The 18,907-nt window shown below is 40.9% G+C and overlaps 1 protein-coding gene across 1 annotated transcript in view; it reads right to left on the bottom strand.

The window, feature by feature from the left end:
• The window catches only part of PKHD1 (PKHD1 ciliary IPT domain containing fibrocystin/polyductin), a 464,388-nt gene that overhangs the window by 304,799 nt on the left and 140,682 nt on the right, over window positions 1–18,907 (bottom strand). The window contains 1 exon segment of the mRNA XM_005552760.5: window positions 7,836–8,048. Coding sequence (XP_005552817.3) covers window positions 7,836–8,048 — 213 coding nt within the window.

Here is an 18,907-nt window from a genome sequence, read left to right as displayed (position 1 = left end):
CTCATCCTCCTTTCTCCATTCCTCCCCTCTATTTAATCTTCCTTCCTTCCCAGTCCTAAATAAAAACCAACAAAACAAAGCCAAATAACAACCACAAAATGACAGTGGCTCTCCCCTTCAACCCCACATCCCTCTAGGGCACCCTTTTTACATATATAGCAGATTGTTAGGTGGGACTTCTGCTCCTCTAGAACCTACCAGGAGGACACATGCATGGAACCAGGAGATGATAAGCACCCCACATTATAGGGAAGCCACAGACAGGGAGAAAACATCTCCTTGGGGCTTATTAAAAGAAAGCTAATCTAACTCTGCCACTTTTGCCATTCCTGGAGCAGAGTCTACTCCATCATTTATGAATGACCAAAAACAAGGAGATTCAAAGGAATCCTGAGATATGGGAATGAGCCATCAGCCTGGGTGAGCTAACCTTGGCCTTTCCTCCCTATAGAGCCGTTCCTTCCTATAAAGCAAGGTGTGAAACTACTTCTCTCTTATTAAGCAAAGAGAGAGGGCTGCATAAGTATCAATCACAGAGTGACCTGTAAGAAGGGGAGACTGGCTTCTTTTCCCAGGTTGAATGTCTGCATATGCAGCCTATTTGCTCAGCTGCTCATGCCTATCTAAGCAGGGGAAACAATTAGAGAGAGAAAGAGCAGAGCAGAGAAAGGGGTAATAAGTGGAACATCATGTGGATTTGTAAGTTTCCTCTGGATAGTTGAATTGTAGGGAAGATAGCTTGGCTTGAACCAACTTTCTAGTACTCCACCAAGACCAACCCCCAAGGTGGACGCTAAGGCGACTGCAAACCCAGGTGGGGCTTCCACACTGGGAAACTGTGCAGTGGAAAGGCCTCCTACAAGACTCCAGTGATTTCATGCAGGCATCTTAGGAGGGAGACTCAACAGTCAGCAATTACTATTCAGAGAGGGAGCAACACCCAACAGAGGATATAGGCGCACAGTTAAGTACTAAGCTTGTTAAACTTCTTACCTTACCTCTTCCTCCTGCCCCAATCCTGAGAATATGAAATAAGAAGGATTAGAGGAAGAGTGAGGGAGCAGACCCTACCATTCCAAGGGCCTCAAGTTGAAGCTTTGGGGGTGAGGAAGGGAACATTAAATAAACAGGAGACTTAACTTTTAAACTAGATTAATCAGGATTGGCATTTTCAATATCTGAAATCAACTGGAAAGCTATTGGTACCCAAGAAGTTGTTAAAGGACAAGAAAAAGGATCCCGATCAGAATACAGACAAAGACAGTGACTAAAGAAAAATAAAATCTATTCTGAGTCAGACTTCTGTCTGGAAGGCTTACATCGACCAAACATCCCTAAAAATGAGTCTCTTGCATTTGCTCAACCCTGTGGCAAATTTACACACCACATCAGCTCAAGTTTCCCATGAAATCACAGGTAATATTTTGTGGTGATAAATGCAAGGGGAAAGCAGAGAACCTCTTCAATATTGAGGAAATCCACAGTTCATGGGAAGAAAGAAGAAAATCCATAGCATATACTAGAAAATGAGATTTCCTAAGACCTTGGGATAAAGCTTTTAAAATTGCAAGCAACACTGAGATTTAAAATTTGAAGTTAAATCACAGCAAAACTTTTCAATAATATATATATATATATATATATAAACTTCTTCTATTTGATGGGAACCTTACTAGTAACTTAATGAGGATTTTTGTTTGCCTGATCTCACACACTTGTTTTATTCAGCCTAAATGCAGCCTAAATAACCAACATTAACTTTACATATTGAGTTTATACAACAGTATTGTACTATATTTGAATATTTCTGTCTATGAGTTTCAGTCACCTTGAGATTTCAGGCTGAACCAGAAGTCAAAGCCTAAGGCTTTAGCTCAGAGAACACCTATGGTTTTGTCTTCCCCGCACCTCTTCTTTCTGGGTCTGGTTGCCATCCCCCCTTTTGGTGAACAGCTTCTCAAAATATACATGCACAAAAACACCCAAACATACACACGCATGCACTATAATACACACACACACACACACACACACACACCCCACACATCACCCTGGCCTCCCTGGTCAAGGCAGAGCTGCATCTCTTCACATGGCCTTGCATTCCTGGACTTGACGGTTGGTAAAGAAGTGAAAAGGTGACTTGAGCTTGGACAGTCACAGTGCACTTTCCCCCTGGGCACCATGTATAGTCCTTAGTCTGCTAGGTAACTCTAGCAAGACTTTGGGAGGCCTTCCCTGGTTATTTTTTGAAAAGAATACAGAGTTCCTCTCTTTGGTAGTAGAAAATCAAAGTCCACATGAACTCAGGAAGTCTCAATAACCATAGAGAAGAAGGCAATAAGGACTAGGAGAGAGTGAAGTCAATACATGCAGAGACAACCAGAGTAAGAGACTGAGGGGTGAGTCCCGCGGACATTCAGACCCCTGAAGGCAGTCACGTCTAAGGCCATTGTCTTTCTCTCCATCCTGCATTTTGATTACAAGAATTCATAAATCCTTGGTTCTAAGTTTGTTTCCAGTGGGCTTCTGTCCCCTAAAACCAAACAATTTCAGAGTAATAAAGTTACATATAAAAATGCCATGTCATAGCTCTGGTTTGTATCTAGCTCAAGGGAACAAGAGACAGAATAAAAGGGAGGAGTCTTGGTCGAGAAGAAATAAGTAAAGAATGGGGCAAGAGGAGACAGCATTAGAGACTATTAATCAGGTGACGAAAGAGCGGAGATTTAAAAATATCTTGGATATTTGAAACTGTTGGGTAAGAGAAACTGTTATGACATGAAAACAGGCTCTAGAAAGTTTCACCCTACATCAAAGAACAGACTTTATAGAAAATGTCCCAGAGCTAAATCAGTCTTCGGGAAACAGGAATCATGCAGAGAGGGCCTGGACACCTCAAAAGGATCCATACACCACAGTTAAAAGAATGACCCAGTAGAGTTTTTTAATCACAATTTTCACAGTGGAACTCTTTCTTCTAACCAACTGTTACTCTGAACACAAATATATAACAGATAAAAGCAATAAATCAATACTTGAAAATTTTAAACCTTTATTATTTGATCTCCAATATTCATTGTTTAGGGAACCCCTAAATCCCCTCCAGGAAACATTTGGATTTTGTGGAGCACAAGGTGAAAACCACTGACCAGAAACACACTCCCACACATGTGCCTGTTCCATGCACTTTATACCATGCTGAAAGACAGCCTGATACTCTAGCAACTATGAAAATACTGTACATCACACAGTACTCGTAGAAACCATGGAATTTACATGCAGATACTTGGTACTTTTAGAAGGAAAAGAAACTATATCTAAGCTTGCTTATTTAGACCACTGCTTTTCTTCTTTATTCCTACCAAATTCTCATGTTCCTTGCAATTGCACTCGTGCTTTCTTCAATCATGCCCCACATACTGCTTTTTCTCAGGAATTTCCATTTATATTTAATGCCTATATATTGTAATTTCTTGAAAAGGACAAAGACAGAAGTCCAGCCAAGGCCATGAGACTGTTTTTCTCCTAAGGAACTGTCAGCCAAATTTCTCAGGGAGGAACTGGAAATGAAGTGAGAGACATTGATAAATTTCTCTGCTGAACAATCAATAAAAGCTCCACCATCCTGCTCAGATTCCCACTGTGGAAGCAAGAGCCATAATTACACTGTCAAAAATTTAAGCTGCCCAGGCTGACAGCAACCCACTTGAAAAATGACAAGTGATTGGCACTCAGTTTGGAGTGGAGAACCTGGATTGGCAGACAGAGTGATGAAGGCAAAAGGCAAGAGTGAAATTTCCTTATTGACTATAGCTACCCAAACCCCAGACCGCCACTCAGGAGGAATCCTGAGACCCTTTAGTCACATTAGCGCATCAAAGTGAGCAGCTGACAGAAATTACTAAACAATCTGAACTCCACCAGCAACTCAGAACCTGTCTCATCTACTCCCGAACAAACAGAAACAGAAAAGATGGTGCTGTGTGTGGGTGTGTATGTGCAGGTGTAAGTGTATAAGGGTGTGGGACTTTTCCTACATTCAAAGAAATACATGAAATATGCTTTCAACTCCATCTTGCCTTGTGACAGCTGAACACCAACGCCTGTTTGCTTAGCGATTTTAATCTAAGATAAAAATCAGCTGGAGCCGAAGGGTTTCAAAGGGCAATAATAAAGAATGAGATGGAGGGAGAAGGTGGGAAAGTGATCGGACTGACATGCAGACCATTTGTGTGATTCTACACGACCTGAGCTGGCGTTAAATTAGAATCCATTCAGCATTGCTGCTGAATATTAGGAACCAAATGTCTGCCAAGGGCCTCGTTTGCTGGGCAGTGCCCTGCTTTGGACTATACTGGGACCCATGCAAATAGTTTCTAAGAAAGCCTTTATTGTAACCACTCCCGGGAATGGTGGTTATCCATGACTGGGAAGCAGCTGCACCAAGAGAGATTAAAATCTAAAGGTGTTGACTGGGAGGTGGGAAGAGAACAGAAGATGCCTGGGAATGTGGGTACCGCATGATATCCCAGGTTAAAACCCTTCTGTTACTTTGATGAAAAGAAATAGACAATAAAATTAATATGGAGAAAAATCTCTAGGTAGATTTTGAAACTGAAGCCCCCACCGCCGCCATGCCCCATATTTTCTCATACCTAAAATAAAATACAAGATAATCAGTGATGGGTACTCAGTGCTTTTGGAAAGGGGAAAGGATTTTATCAGAATAACAATAACACTGTGTTTTGTGTGCCCAACACTCTGGAGCACTTCATGAGCAGTAAGTTTATGAAGTGGGAACTGTGTTTTTCGGATTTTTTAGAGATCTGTTGAAGATCATAGCTGATCTGTGGCAGAACGGGGCCCATTTCTGATTCCAATTCGATTAACCCACTAGAATAGTGTTTCTCCGAGTGTAGTCAATGGGCCACCTGAGTCACATCACATGTACATTTCCAAGCCCAGAAATCTAGATTTACAAAAACCTCCCCAAAAGGGTCTTCTGTGCACCAAAGTCTGGTGAATCTCCTCATTATGTTATCCCGGGAAGCCGAGTGAATGCTGGGTCTTTAGGGACTTCCTGGGTGCAAAGCAGTGAATCAAGTTGCTCACTAAATTGGATACTCGACGGTGAAAGAAAATTAACTTTTTCCTAAAGCCCCAGTGTCACTAGATCCTCCTCTGGCCCTGGCAAAAGGCCAGTGAAATTATGTAATGATTTTAGCCATGATATACCACCGTGCTGGAGGGGGAAATCTGTCTGAGACCTCAGGTGGTGAGGGAGAAGTGACAGGAGAGGATAGATGAGCTGCACATGGGGCTGCAATTCTCTGACAGATACATCAGGAAAGGAATCCCTGTCACCCAAATGGCTGAGCTCTTTTCTACCTAATATTTCTTATGCTGCAGCATCAGATCAGAGAGGAAACAGCTTGATCTTTGCCCGTGTTCAATGGGCAAGCTCTGTGATTCAGGTGATCCTAGTCAATTATCTGTCCTAAACGCTTTGGGGAATGTTTAACCAGTTTAGAAAATGGCCTGATCTGAGAATATGGGAAAAGGGGGAGGGAGAGCGAGCAGGGAGAAGGAGAATAAAGGAGTGGGAGGGAGGAAAGGGGGGAGAGAGAGAGAGGAGGGAGAAAGAGAATAAAGAAGAAAGAGGGAGGAGAGAAAGGGAGGAGGGGGGAGAGAGAGAGGAGGGAGAAGAAGAAAGGACAGAGAGGGAGGAGAAAGAGGAAGGAGGAGATGGAAATGAGGAAAGCAGAGGGAGAGGAGGTCTCATTCTCAATATCCAGTAACATCAGATGGCTGGAGTAGCAGCATTTTTTCTGAACTTACAGAATTTTTGAAACATATTAGAGGCATCTACTTTGCTTCAATTGCCCCATATTGACTGTAAGCAATGAGCTAGGGATTTTCTTGACATTTGCTTAATCACAAAGGCTTACATGCACAGGGTACATTTAAAATATAGGCACAAAAGGTATATTTATGAGTTCTTTCACTGATTCTTCACACTAGAGCATGAGAATTAGATGAGCTTGGAATGAAAGAAGCAGAATAAAAGAATTAGGAGAGTTTTCATTTTTCCTCATTTGAATTCCTATTTTCAGTAAGAGTTGTGCTATCTGCATCATACGGGACAGTGGCTCTCAACTCTGAGGATTCCTCCTAAGCCTGGGGTCCTCTGGACGATCTATGGGCTGGCTGAACCATAAATATACACTAACTTATTCCCCAGATGTGTTTTCTTACTGGTAAAAAGCAGCACATTGCGTTGGTGGCTTAAGAGGCCATTGAGCTAGAGCAAACATTTGAAAACCATGGCTGACGTGGGAATAGATCCTGGGCTACAAAATCAGTGTAGTTGTTTGCTGATGAAGACAGGAGGAAAAAAGGTCTCCTTGGAAGTTGATCACAGAATCAGTATAGTAAGCATTTTGAATTTCTGTCCAATGAGTTATGGGGTATTTTTAATCTCACAAAATTTGATCCCCAGTGTCTAGCACACTGGGTAGCCCACAGTCAACACTTAATAAATGCTCGAGGAAAAGATCTTGCTTCCTCTCATAGTAAGCCAAAAGAGGCACAAGCATGCTTTTTGATAAATAATGATTGGGGCCTGCGGTCGGTATGAGACAGAGTCTGGACAAAGAAAAATGGCAGATTCCTCAGCACAGCTCCATGCCCTCATCTAGAGCAATTATCCCATGACAAGTGGATTATTTTGTGTTGCCAATATAGAAATATCAACGTAAATTACATTATGTTTTCTGGAGATTGAGTCACCTTCTGGAGCCCATATTTTTGATCTGCCTTTGGCTCATGCTATGCAACCAAAAGCATATAAATACCCACTGAAATATGCTTACTCATTATTTTATACTGATATTTTACAGTTGATACTAAGGATTATCCTGGCACACTTGGTAATTTTCTGACTCTCAAGGGGAAAAAAAAAATGTCCATTTTGCAAAATGGAATGAGATGATCAGAAAGCAAATAAAGTTGGAGCGGAAACACACTGTAGCCTAATCTCTTTTGTCCTAGGAATCCTTAAACGCCCCACCTATCTGTAAGAGGATTCTAAGTAGAAGTGTAATTAAACACTGCTCATGGGTTAGGTGGTTGGGGGAAACAGGAAGAGGTTCAACAACCAAATGAGGTTGTCTGTATTTGATTTGGGATACCAGGCTTCTGCATGTTAAGAGACATCTGTACATGCTACGTAATTGTATCGGTCAGTTTTCACTAGGCTATGCTGCATTTACTAATGCAAATCTCAGTGACTTAAGACAAAGGCTTATCTCTCACTCACATACATGAAAGCAGTAGGTCATCTGCAGTACTGCCTCATGTCGTCTTCATTCAGGTTCTAAACAGAAGGAACTGCCCCTATCTGGGACAGGCTATTCTCAAGTGGCAGGAAGAAAATGCAATGGCTAAAGCATAACAGGTCTTAAAACCTTCACTTGGCCATGCAGTCCCCCATTTCTGCTTACCTTCCACTGACCAAAGCAAGTACAAGGCTAAGTCTGCTCTTGCAAAGGGTCCAGGAAGTATGGTCCACCCACAAGGAGGCACTGAAAGTCACCTAACAGTGGGTGGAAGTATACACAATCCTCTTACAGAAAGGGGAGCAAATAATTGGGAACTGTAGTGTACTCTGCCACAGGAATCATCACAGTTTTACTTGTTCTTTAAGCAAATAGTGCCTTGTTCTAACTGACCTGGTTGGCTGAGCAACTATAGTCAAGGACTTTTAAACAGTTTTATCAGTTTCCACTGCTAGACACAGCTCTACTTCATTTCCTCTCATCAACTGCCTCACTCACCGTGCAGAGAAAGAGTTCCATTCCTCACAGCCAGGAACTTGACTCCATAGGGAAAGAAGGGAGTTGAGTGGGAACTCCCATAGAGTGTGATCTGAGCTCTGCCTTGGAAGGGCTTGTCTTCAGATCCAATCCGGAGCTCTCCACCATCAGAAACAAGGATGGCGTGCGCCCTGAGCTCGATGGGTCCTGGGGCCATGAAAATCAGCTTGCCCCCTAATAGACAAAGGGAAAATTGTCAGTCCCTGGGAGGATAAGGCTTACCGTTTTGTCAGTTTCAATGCCTGATGAAATCCCCTTCATTTAAATACTTCTGCTGGAATGTAAACTTATTTTATCATGCTCTCTCTTGTAGAAGCACAATAGGGTAGACCAGACATCCAGGAGTGGAAGCACTATGATTTAGCCAGTTTAGGTTAGCTATTACTATTCTCTGCCGCTTCATTTATTACATTTTCATGACAATAATCTAAATGTCCAGCAATTTAGGAATGGTCAAATAATGTAGGAGAAGATCACTAACTTTACCATTTAACAATAGATAAAATTAAGTACCAAAAAAAAAAAAAAAAAAAACCCTGGGACATAAACACATAAACAAGAAATAGGGCTAGAAGAAGATGTGCCAAAATTGTAAGAATTATAGTAAAAGGAAATGTAACTAGGGCTAACATTGTGGCATTTGTAGCATTTTAGTTGACCAGCATCCATTATACTTTATTTTGTTAACATACCCTAATTTCCTTGAGGTATTGCTCTGCCCCATTGACTAGAGCTGAGTGGAACTGTCAAGCAAGACATCTTATCCTACTATGGCCAGAGTCACATACTCGGGCTTTAAGAGAAATATGGAGCAAAAGGGAAGAGAGAGAGGAAATGTTGAGATCTCAGTTCCTGGGGTGGCATTCTAAGGAGCCTGGGAAGAATACCTGCTTCTGAGACACCCACCTGCCCACCTCCCTACCTGCCCCACCGCCCACCGCTTGCATCAAATGTTTTGATTCCTATGTATTTCTGTCCCTGATTTTTCAGACTGTTTTCCACTGATTAGTAGGTTGCCCAATATCTTCCCAATAAATTCCACTTTTAAAAGAACAGCTGGGTTCTCTTATTGGCAACCAGATAACCTTAACTAATACATATACTGTTTTGCTCTGATGTCCAACTTTTCAGTAACATAAGAATATTAGTTTATAATAGAATTATTTTGTATTATGAGATTAAATAATTTAAAAATTAAAAAGATATTTTCATTTTTATATCTTTCTTCAAAAAGGTTTAGAATATTTACATTTTACATAGAATTTTCTCAATAATGTCAAAATAATTAAAGCATCCCATATAAATAAACACTTTAACCTCAATAAGCTATTTAGTCCATCTTCCTCCTGCAAGTGGTTTACAAAAACACCAGACTAGACTCTTCCATCCTGTAACAAAGTAGTCAGAGTTGTGTCTTTATATCAGACACACCAGAGGTCCTCTTTTCTAAATCCAACAATAATTTCCCATCTCACTCAGAATAGAAGTCAGAGTCCTTACACTGGGCTACAAAAGGTCCCTCATGATTTGTTACCTAACCTCCAATACCTCTCTAATATCATTTTCTAACGCTTACCTGTTCACACATATGCTCCAAACATATTGGCCTGCCTGTTAGGTCTCAAACAGGCCTCAGGGCCTGCGCATAAGCTCTTCCCTCTGGAACATTCTTCTGACATTCCCGTGAATATCATGAATAAGAATTATCAGAAATATCAGAAATACCTGGAATGTTATCGGAATTATCAGAATGTTCTGTTATTTCCATGGCTCACTCTCCCTTGTTACTATTCAAATGTTAACTTCTCACTGAGGCCTTCCCTCTCTAGTCTATATAAAATAGCACACCCTAGCTCCTTGCTTAAATGTCTTTTTCTTCGTAATACTTGATATCAGGCATATTATATATTTACAGTTTTATTTTCTGCCCTCTCCCCACCAGAATGCATGCTTCCTGAGGGAAATTATCTGTTTTGTTCACTTCTAAATTCTTGGTGTCTAGAAAAGTTGCTGGTAGGTAGTTGGCACTCAATATACAATTAATTGTTGAGTGAATGAATGAATGGACATATCTTTTTGGAGATTCTGATTTAAGTGGCTCTATTTCTTTATGTACAAACACACACACACACACACACACTCCCATTTTCTCAGAAAGGATGTTGTTCTTATGCTTAATCTATAAGCCCACATAGTGTCTCAATGAGCAAAGGGGGGCAAAGGATGTAGAGAGAGCAAAGTAACAGAAATGTCTCAAAAGGCAGATTCTACTATAATAAGAAGAGTTGTGGTGAGAGGCAGTAGAGGGCAAAGACTCTTCATCTGCTAATGTAGTCATAAATCCAGAGTGCCAAGCTATTGAGTTGAGTTTTTGTTGCTTTCTAGAAATCACAGCTGGAAGTAGTTAAACATGCACTGGAGAAATGAGAGGGAGAAAAGAAAAAGGCAAAAATGACTTTAGTCATTATCATGTAACCAAAAATAAAATTTTAAGCCCCCCAAACCAACTGAATTGACCCCTCCTCTTAGGCAAGGGCATTCCAAAGTTAAACTGTAAAACTAATTCAGGCCATGATGGGGAGTGTCAGAGATGCTTCATTATACCCTCCACCTTTTGGAATACAGACATAAGTAACCAGCATTAACATTAAAACAGAGACATTAAGACCGACAAAACAGACTCTGTAGCAATAAGACACCAAATTTCAACCTGACTCTAGTATAGCAACACATGACAGATAGCTGGCCCTGAAAGAAACTGAAGTATTTTACCCCAAAATATATTAAATGGCCCTGCAAAGCTGTCTCTTATGGGGAAAATCTACATTCTGTAGAAAATTCCCTTCCTTTTCTGGATCTTTACCCTGATCCAGGAGAGTGCTAACTAAGAGTCTGTAACCTTTTTAGGTCTGCTAAGAAATATTTACAATCTTTTCTCTCTGAAGCCTGCTACCTGGAGGCTTCATCTGCATAATAAGAACCTTGGGCTCCACAACCACTTATCTTAACCCAGATACTCCCTTCTGTGGATTCCAGGTCTTTAGATAAGTTAGTAAGTTAACCCTTTCAACCAATTACCAATCAGAAAATCTTTGAATCCATCTATGACCTGGAAGCCCCTGTACCTACTTGTCTAATCTTTCCAGACCAAACCAATGTACATCTTATATGTATTGATTGATGTCTTATGTCTCCCAAAAACATATAAAACCAAGTTGTAGCCTGACCACCTTGGGCACATGTACTTAGGACCTCTTGAGACTGTGCCTCAGGCCATGGTCATTCAAATTTGACTCAGAATTAATCTCTTCAAATATTTTACAGAGTTTGACTCTTTTCATTGATAATTGTTTACCTCCATCTTAGTGCAGAGATAGTGATCAATAAATGTTTGACTTAACAGTCAAATATGGAGGCTACTTCTTCCCTAACTTCTCTTCAGCTTTCCTCAGCTCTCTTCCTCAAGCCTTCTTTTCTTCAATTCTATGCCATCAGTAACAGTCACGGGATGTATACTTGGACCAGAACCCTTCAAGGGCCTTTTCTTTCAGCCACAATTTAGAACAACACACCCCGCCTAGGTATCCAGTTTCTCCATCTGGAAAATGGGCATGGTAAGAATTTCACCCTCAGAAGATTAAGGTGAGATTTATTGAAATAATTCTTATAGATCCCTGGTCTGAAGTCTGACATCTATTCAATGCAATGGTCTCTGTGGCTATCATCACACTCACCATCTTCACTTCCTCCATTATTGCTATGAAACCATCTTTGCAAAGATTCTGACAATGAGAAAAATCTAACCTGGCTTACTCCATCTTGCTCCTAGCCTCACAGGCTGGCTGGCTTCGCTCATTCCTAGGTGTAGGCCAAACTAACTATGGGAGGAATTTAGTTTATAGTCTAACCTTAAACAAGGATGATAATAAACCTTCCCAAAATTAAACTACCTTTGTAAAACTAATGAAAGTCCACAAGGCTAGGATTATAAGAGGGGCCAAAATTCTGCTAAGATGTTCAGCATATTTAAATGATTACCAGCCATTGTTCGAGAGGTCACAAGATTTGCAACTTTTCCAATTACTGCAACAGATAACATCGCTATTGTAGAAACTAAGATTGGTCTTTTGAGATTTTTTTTAGACTTTTGTATTTCTGACCACCAGCTGACTTCACTCAGATTCATGACCCAAGCCTCAACCAGTCCTGTGGCCCCTACCTAAAGACAGACTCAGTACACAAGGACTGTTTTCCATACCCCTATGATGTCATCCCCAACAAATCAATATTCCCCATACCCTAGTCCCCTGCCCAACAAACTATCCTTGAAAACCCATAACCTCTGAGCCTCCAGGGAGACTGATTTGGGTAATAACTCCATCCCCCAAATGGTGTGGATGGCCTTGCATCAATTGAATGCTTTCTTTACTGCAATGCCATGGTCTTGCCAAATTGATTTTGTCTCTTCAACTGGCAGGAAGAACTCACCAGGTGATTAGATCTACAACCTGCTCAATTTCTATAAGTACCCTACCTCTTGAGCACTGCTAGACCATCTGCATCCAACATCTCTCTGTTACTGGTCCTTTTGAAATATTTTGTCATATATAATATTTCATACTCTAAGGTAAAGCAGCAAGGTCAGTCTACAGGCTCCATGCCAGAGCAGTACCATACTGCTTACCAGACTTCCAAAAGATTCCCCAACAATTTTGACTCTTTTCCTTTCATTGTAATTGTTTGGGTGAAGGAGAAAGGACAAGATGGAGGAAGGTGAACAAGAAGGCATAATCCATGTTGCTTCTGGGTTCTTCCTCACGAACATTCCCGTGCGCAGGAAAATGCAGCCCGCCCCGGGAAGATGCAGATCAACCAAGCATGCGCCAGATGACGTCAATCCGAAGAGATCGAAACTTACCCAGCCACACCTATGGAGACGCCCCTATCACGCCCTTATCCCGCCCACTGCCCTCCCCCTTCCAGTACCAATGCATAAAAGTCTGCCACTGGCAGGAGCCAGCGTGACTTCTTCGGCCCCCGCATTTGTGGACCGGAGAACATCACCCGAGAGCGCCGGCGCGACTTCCCTGGCCCCCCACACCTGAGGACCTGAGAACCTCGCCCAAGAGTGTGTGCATATTTGCAATAAAAGACTGCCACTTTCTTACGTACTTTGGCCTCATGTTTAATTACTTAGATCTCCTAAATTAAATTAAATTAAATTAAATTAAAACAGTCATTACATAGAAATGCAGTAATAATCATGGATCCCACCGTGAACAAGAGGGAAGAAATGTGACCTGTGCTACAGATCAAATTTTATGTTAACTAAAATTTTTCCCTCACAGCCACATGTCATTAATGTCCTAAACAATTACATTCAACTGGTAGAACATGGATTTGCATGACAGGACTCCCACATTGTAAATAGTCAGGAAATCTAAACTGACCTTGATGAGCAAGTGGTGAAGGCAGGGAACAAAATCAAGGTTCCTATTCTGAGTCTGCTATTGACCTCTGAATGAGCCTCAGTAAGTCTCATACAATTGCTGGGCCTCAGATTACTCAGGTCCCAAATCTCTCCTACTCAGTGCCTATCAATCGTCTGTGGTTTCATCCGCAAAGTGGAAGGCAGAATCATAGGTTCCTTTCAACTCTAGAACACTTGACGTCTACATCTTTATGAATGCAGTCAGATGTGCATGGGACACTAATGGAGGCACAAGGCTCATGTTTTCCTGACCCTGTTTGTGCTGCAGTAATCACTAAATTTTCTCTTGAGCAAAATATGAGATGCACAGTCAGGAATTAGAATAAGACTACAGGGAAAACAAGGAAGCTAAAATTTATTCAGCACCTACCATGTGCCAAAATCTGTAAATATATTGTCTGAAATGACCTTCAAAACCAGTCTGTGAGATCAAGATCACATTCTTTATTTCACAGAGCAGAATGTGGCTAAGAGGTATTCATACCTTTCCAGCCCAGAGTAGACAGAACCAAGCATTAGAACCCAGGACCACCCAACCAAAAGGCTCAGATCCTATCCATTTCCACAAACCTTCCCCAGTAGCTCTCAATTAATTAGGGTTGTTCTCATAGTTACATTTAAGGAAAAACATGTGTGAACCTAAGAAAGTTTGCTTATGGCTTGTTTATACATGATTTATTTTAATTTTGTTAATGAAGATATACCTCATCTTATTCCAAAAAGGATTTGAAACAGATTACAAGGATTAGTGGGTAAATATATAAACCTGGTCTTTGTCCCTTCTACCATGAAGCAAAATATTAAATACACTGTAACAAATTGGTAGAAATTTTGAAACATCATTTACTGACAGGAACTAATAATGATGCTAATGAAGGGAGAAAAACTCATCCCAAAGAAAATGAATTATTTGTGTTGTCAGGAGTGTTATAAACAGGACTAATTAATTAATATGAACATCGTTAACTTCTGCTAAAAAGCATCCCCACCCCACTTTCTTAGTGGCAAATATAAGAAAATCTAGGTACATTTAGAAGAAAGTTTGATGAGGAATTCAGGTGTTTTTGCCTGAAATAATTAGATAAACAAATGAAACTTTCTTTGTGTGAAAGAAGATAAAGTTTATACTTAATCTATCTCTGTGCCAAGGCACCAAGACTTTCATCCTCACACTTTATTAGTTTAAAATAAATATACAGTGGGCTGCTTTAAAGGATAGTCACTTGAGTATGGGAGGGCTGTGGGAGGACTTTATTCTATACTTTATAGAGCTTGACCCCATTTCTAAATGCTGAAATAAAGAGCAGGGTTGAAATCAGCCTTTGGCTGTAACCCTTAAATTGCTTGTTATGACTTTCATGAAAGCTGACTATGTCCCACAAGTAACCTTGGGTAATTTTATAAAAATCAATCAACCATCATTATTGCTACTTCCCCCTAAAATAAATAAATGAACACAACTTTTTACATGTAATCACCTCTTTCCATTAAACATCTCTTTTGTTTCTTTTAAAGGGAAGTAAAAGAGACTTTTAGCAGCTAGCTAATGTTTGCAAAGTACATCAAAATCTGCTTTTGGCTAACCCAACAATTAGTCATCCCCTATAATAACCACAAAATAATTTGTTGTGTTTTTTTTAAGAAAACAAATACACAATTCTATTTTCCCCCTTACAGAAAAAAATTAAAGTATAAATATTTTACCATACAATACTAGTCTCCAAAAGAGTGGCTATACCTACTATCTTCAACTCTTTTTCATGACTGTCTTTTGAACCCTCTCTGGTCAGGCCTTTACCTGATGAACCTGCAAAACTGCTCCTGTTAAGGCCACGGATGGCAACCACATTGGTGAATCTAAGGCTCAGTGCTCAGTCCTCCTGAGTGACCAGCTGCTTTTGACACACTTGGTCACCCCTTTCCTAAAACTCCCTCTCCTCATTTGCCCAGCCTCTTTGTTTTTCTTTCTTTCATTTTCTCGTCTCTATTTTAAAAATCCAGTGTCTCTATCCTTCTATCAGATTTTCATCATGTGCTATATTCTATACATTGTATTGAATCTCTAAAGAAAACCTCATAAAATGCAAAAGTGCTAGTAACTCATAAAAGAACAGAAGAATAAATTCTTGTATTTAGAACTTTTGTCTTTCCTTCACCTGATATCTATTTTCATGTCTTCATTTTTAGCAAATCCTAAGAAAGCTCCCTATTGACTCAATGACAGTGAGCACATGGGACTTCTCTAATTAAGTAGGTTAGGTATAAACCCACCTGGTTTTCCTCTACTTCTTAGGCATCCCCTTCTCAGCCTCTCCTGCCTGATTCCTCCTGATGATCCCAACCACTGCCACTTGGTGGGCCCCAAGTCTCAGCCCTCTAAACTCTTTTCTTCTCAGTCTCTGTAGACCATGCCAGTTGTCCCATCTTGTCTTAAGGTTTTAAACACCATTGAATGCTAATTGTCAATGACTCCCAAATTTATATCTCCAAGCCTGTGCCCTCAGCTCAAGATACACACACCCAACTGCCTACTCAACATCTCTACTTGGATGTCTCATAGTTTCTCAACTATGAGTATCCATGAACTCCTTTCCTTGTCTTGCCCCACAGATCTTCCCTCAGTCCTTCCCATTCCATGAATGGTAACTTCATCCTTGCAACTGCTAAGTCTGAAAACCATAGAGTTAACTTTCACTGTCTCTCACTCCATAATCAATACTTCAGGAAATTTTACGCATTCCACCTTCAAAACGTCCCCTATAACCCAACCACTTACCACCTCCACATCTACTTCTGGGGTCGAAGTCACTCTCATCTCACCCATGGATTATTGTAGCAGCATCTTAACTCAGCTCCCTGTTTCTGCCCTTATCCTCTACCTCAGGATCAATTCTCAAAACAGCACTCAGTGCTGCCATTGCTTCTTTTCATGTAAACCTATCATGTTACCTCTCTGCCAAAAATCTTCAATGACTCCCATCATACTTGGAGTCAAAGCCTATCAAACCCTACAGGACTGGTTCTCTCTGGCCCGATCTGCCTCTGTTCTCCCCCTTGTTCCAATATTCCTTTTTGCTCCCTTGCCTCACAACCTTTGCTCTTGCTGTGTGCCAATATCCCCAACCACCACCTCCAATGTGTATTCCCTATCCACCTCTCCTGCTGCATTTTTCTCCATGGTACTACGCAAATTTAACAAAAACTATAATTTGCTTATTTTGTTTATTGACCGTTTTCCTTCTAGAAGTAAACACCGTGAGAGCAAGATTGTGGCCTGTTTTGTTCACAGCCATAGTCCCTGTGCCTGGAACAGTGCTGGCACATGGGAAATGCGGTAAGTGATCACTCAATACTTGTTGAATAACGAGGAGTTGAAATTATCAAAGTAAATGAGGTCTCCCAGGGAGGACATGTAGCGTAAGAACAGAAGAAAGATAAGGTGGGTAAAGGTAGGGAAAAAACTGTCAACCATCAACATTTAAAGGCTAGAATAAGAAAAGGAAGTAGCAAGATTTGTGAGAGTGGATCAAAGAATTAGGTGAATTAGAAGGATCAGAAGGTTGTAGAGACACAGACTCAGGGAAGAGCCTTAAGAACTGTTAATGAGGCAGATGAGTGTGTCAAAACCTTAATGCTATTTTTAGGAAGATCAGGAGAGAAAGGGTGCACAGCCAGCATGTACTAGGTTCGGATGTGAATGTCAGGTGATAAAATAAACCCAGGGAGAGTGATTCTATTTTTAAACAGAGGAAAAATGAGAGGTAAATGGAGGCAAGACCAGGGAAGGATCTGAGAACCCCAATTCATTAGATTAATCTGTATCACCAAGTTAGATAATTCATTTACTTAAAGCTTGAACTATCTAAATTTTTAGATGTAAACTATCTAATTTACTTGCCTGCATTGATTAACCCCCAATTCACCATTTTTTTCTTAAAAAAAATTTAGCAGCCTATATCTTCTTACCTTTCAATTATTAAATAGTCAAATGGATAGTTGAGGAAGCCTGTGGAATTCCCTTTCCCTGGAGAATTATAGACAATCATCAATTCAAGATGGACAAATCCTGCTCTGCCTGGGTAAGGAGAGCTGACTGAGTGATCTGGGCAGAGTTGGGGTATATCCCTGTACCTTACTGCAGTGTGCTGCTCTGGAAGCAGGAGCTGGGAGAAAGTGAGAAAGAGAAGGAAAGAGGAGCATTTAGAGAAGGCATCCACAGCTCAAAGAAACCTGCATTGTGACAGGGATGCACACAGCTTCCTTTGTTGGCAAGATCCGGATTAGACTTGTGCCTGATCCACTGGAGCAGAGCCTGGGAAGCCTTCGAGGTGGGCTTGTCCCCGGCCAGAGAGGCGGAAAATCAATTTGGCTGGCAAACGAGAGCCCCCAAGAGCTTAGTCCACGCTCCATAATCCTATCCACAAGCAGCTCAGGAAATAGATGCCTGAGCCCTCACATATTCATGGGGGATGTGAGGCATAAATCAGGCTTTAAGGATTGGGGGCAAAGGGAATGGACTCTCTGGCTGGCTACTAATTAATCAAGCACAGAATACCTAAACCTAGCAACCTGGGATGGAGCCACACACACAGAGAAGCCGAGGCCGCTGCTGCTGCTGCTGTTTTTCCCATTTTTGAAAATTTCAATTAAAATAGATATCAGAAGAAATTTTCCCCTTTAGCTGATACTGCTTATGCATCCCCCTGTTCTTCCTTTAATTAAAAAACATGCTTATTGCAATACTTGCCAGAATCACTTTAACGGAATTTTAATTGTAATGTCTCTGCCTGATTAAAAAAAGAAAATATGAACTAGAAAGTGTTTGCAAAAATGTTCACAGGATACAGGAAAAGAATCAGACACCTCCCCAGAATGGATGCCACATACTAATTCCTTAATTAGCCTGGTACTGCAGTCAAATGGGCAATATAGAGAAATATATATATATGAAATAAAATCACTGACTCAGAGCCACAAACAATAGCAGTTGGGAGAAACCGTTTTCACCAACTCGGATTTCCCTGGCAGGGTAGAGACCCGTGCATCCAACTAAAAATGCTATGCTCAAGATAAGCCCATTCAATGTGGCCAGCCAAGTTTCCACTGTTCTTTACTAAAGGTCTCATAGCCTGTGGGAAATGAGTAGTTGGTCCAGGCTAATTGGCTTCTAGTCCTGACAATTCTATAGGGTTCCTTGTATTGTTTTAGGCTGGTAGTTCTCAAACGTGAACATGCGTCAGAATCACTTGGATGTCTTAAAACACAGACTAATGGGCTTCATTCCCAGAATAGGTTTACTGTAGAGAGTCCAAATTTGTAGTTGGTATAAGTTACCAGGTGATGCCAATGCTGCCGATTGGGGGCCACACTTTGAGAATCATTACTATCGGTAAATTAAGTGGTTGTTCTAGGTGTCCATAGGCTGGTGATGTCTGCTATCATCTAAAATAGGCTGAGAAAATACAAGCCTGGAATTAAAGAATAATTCCCTTAGTCACTCAACCAACATTTACCACTAGTTTCCAGCCCCTCTGCTAAGTAC

Source organism: Macaca fascicularis, chromosome 4 (assembly GCF_037993035.2).
Source record: "Macaca fascicularis isolate 582-1 chromosome 4, T2T-MFA8v1.1".
Taxonomy (NCBI): domain Eukaryota; kingdom Metazoa; phylum Chordata; class Mammalia; order Primates; family Cercopithecidae; genus Macaca; species Macaca fascicularis.
The sequence above is the reverse complement of the archived record's forward strand: the minus strand, read 5'-3'. Positions and strand labels throughout refer to the sequence as shown.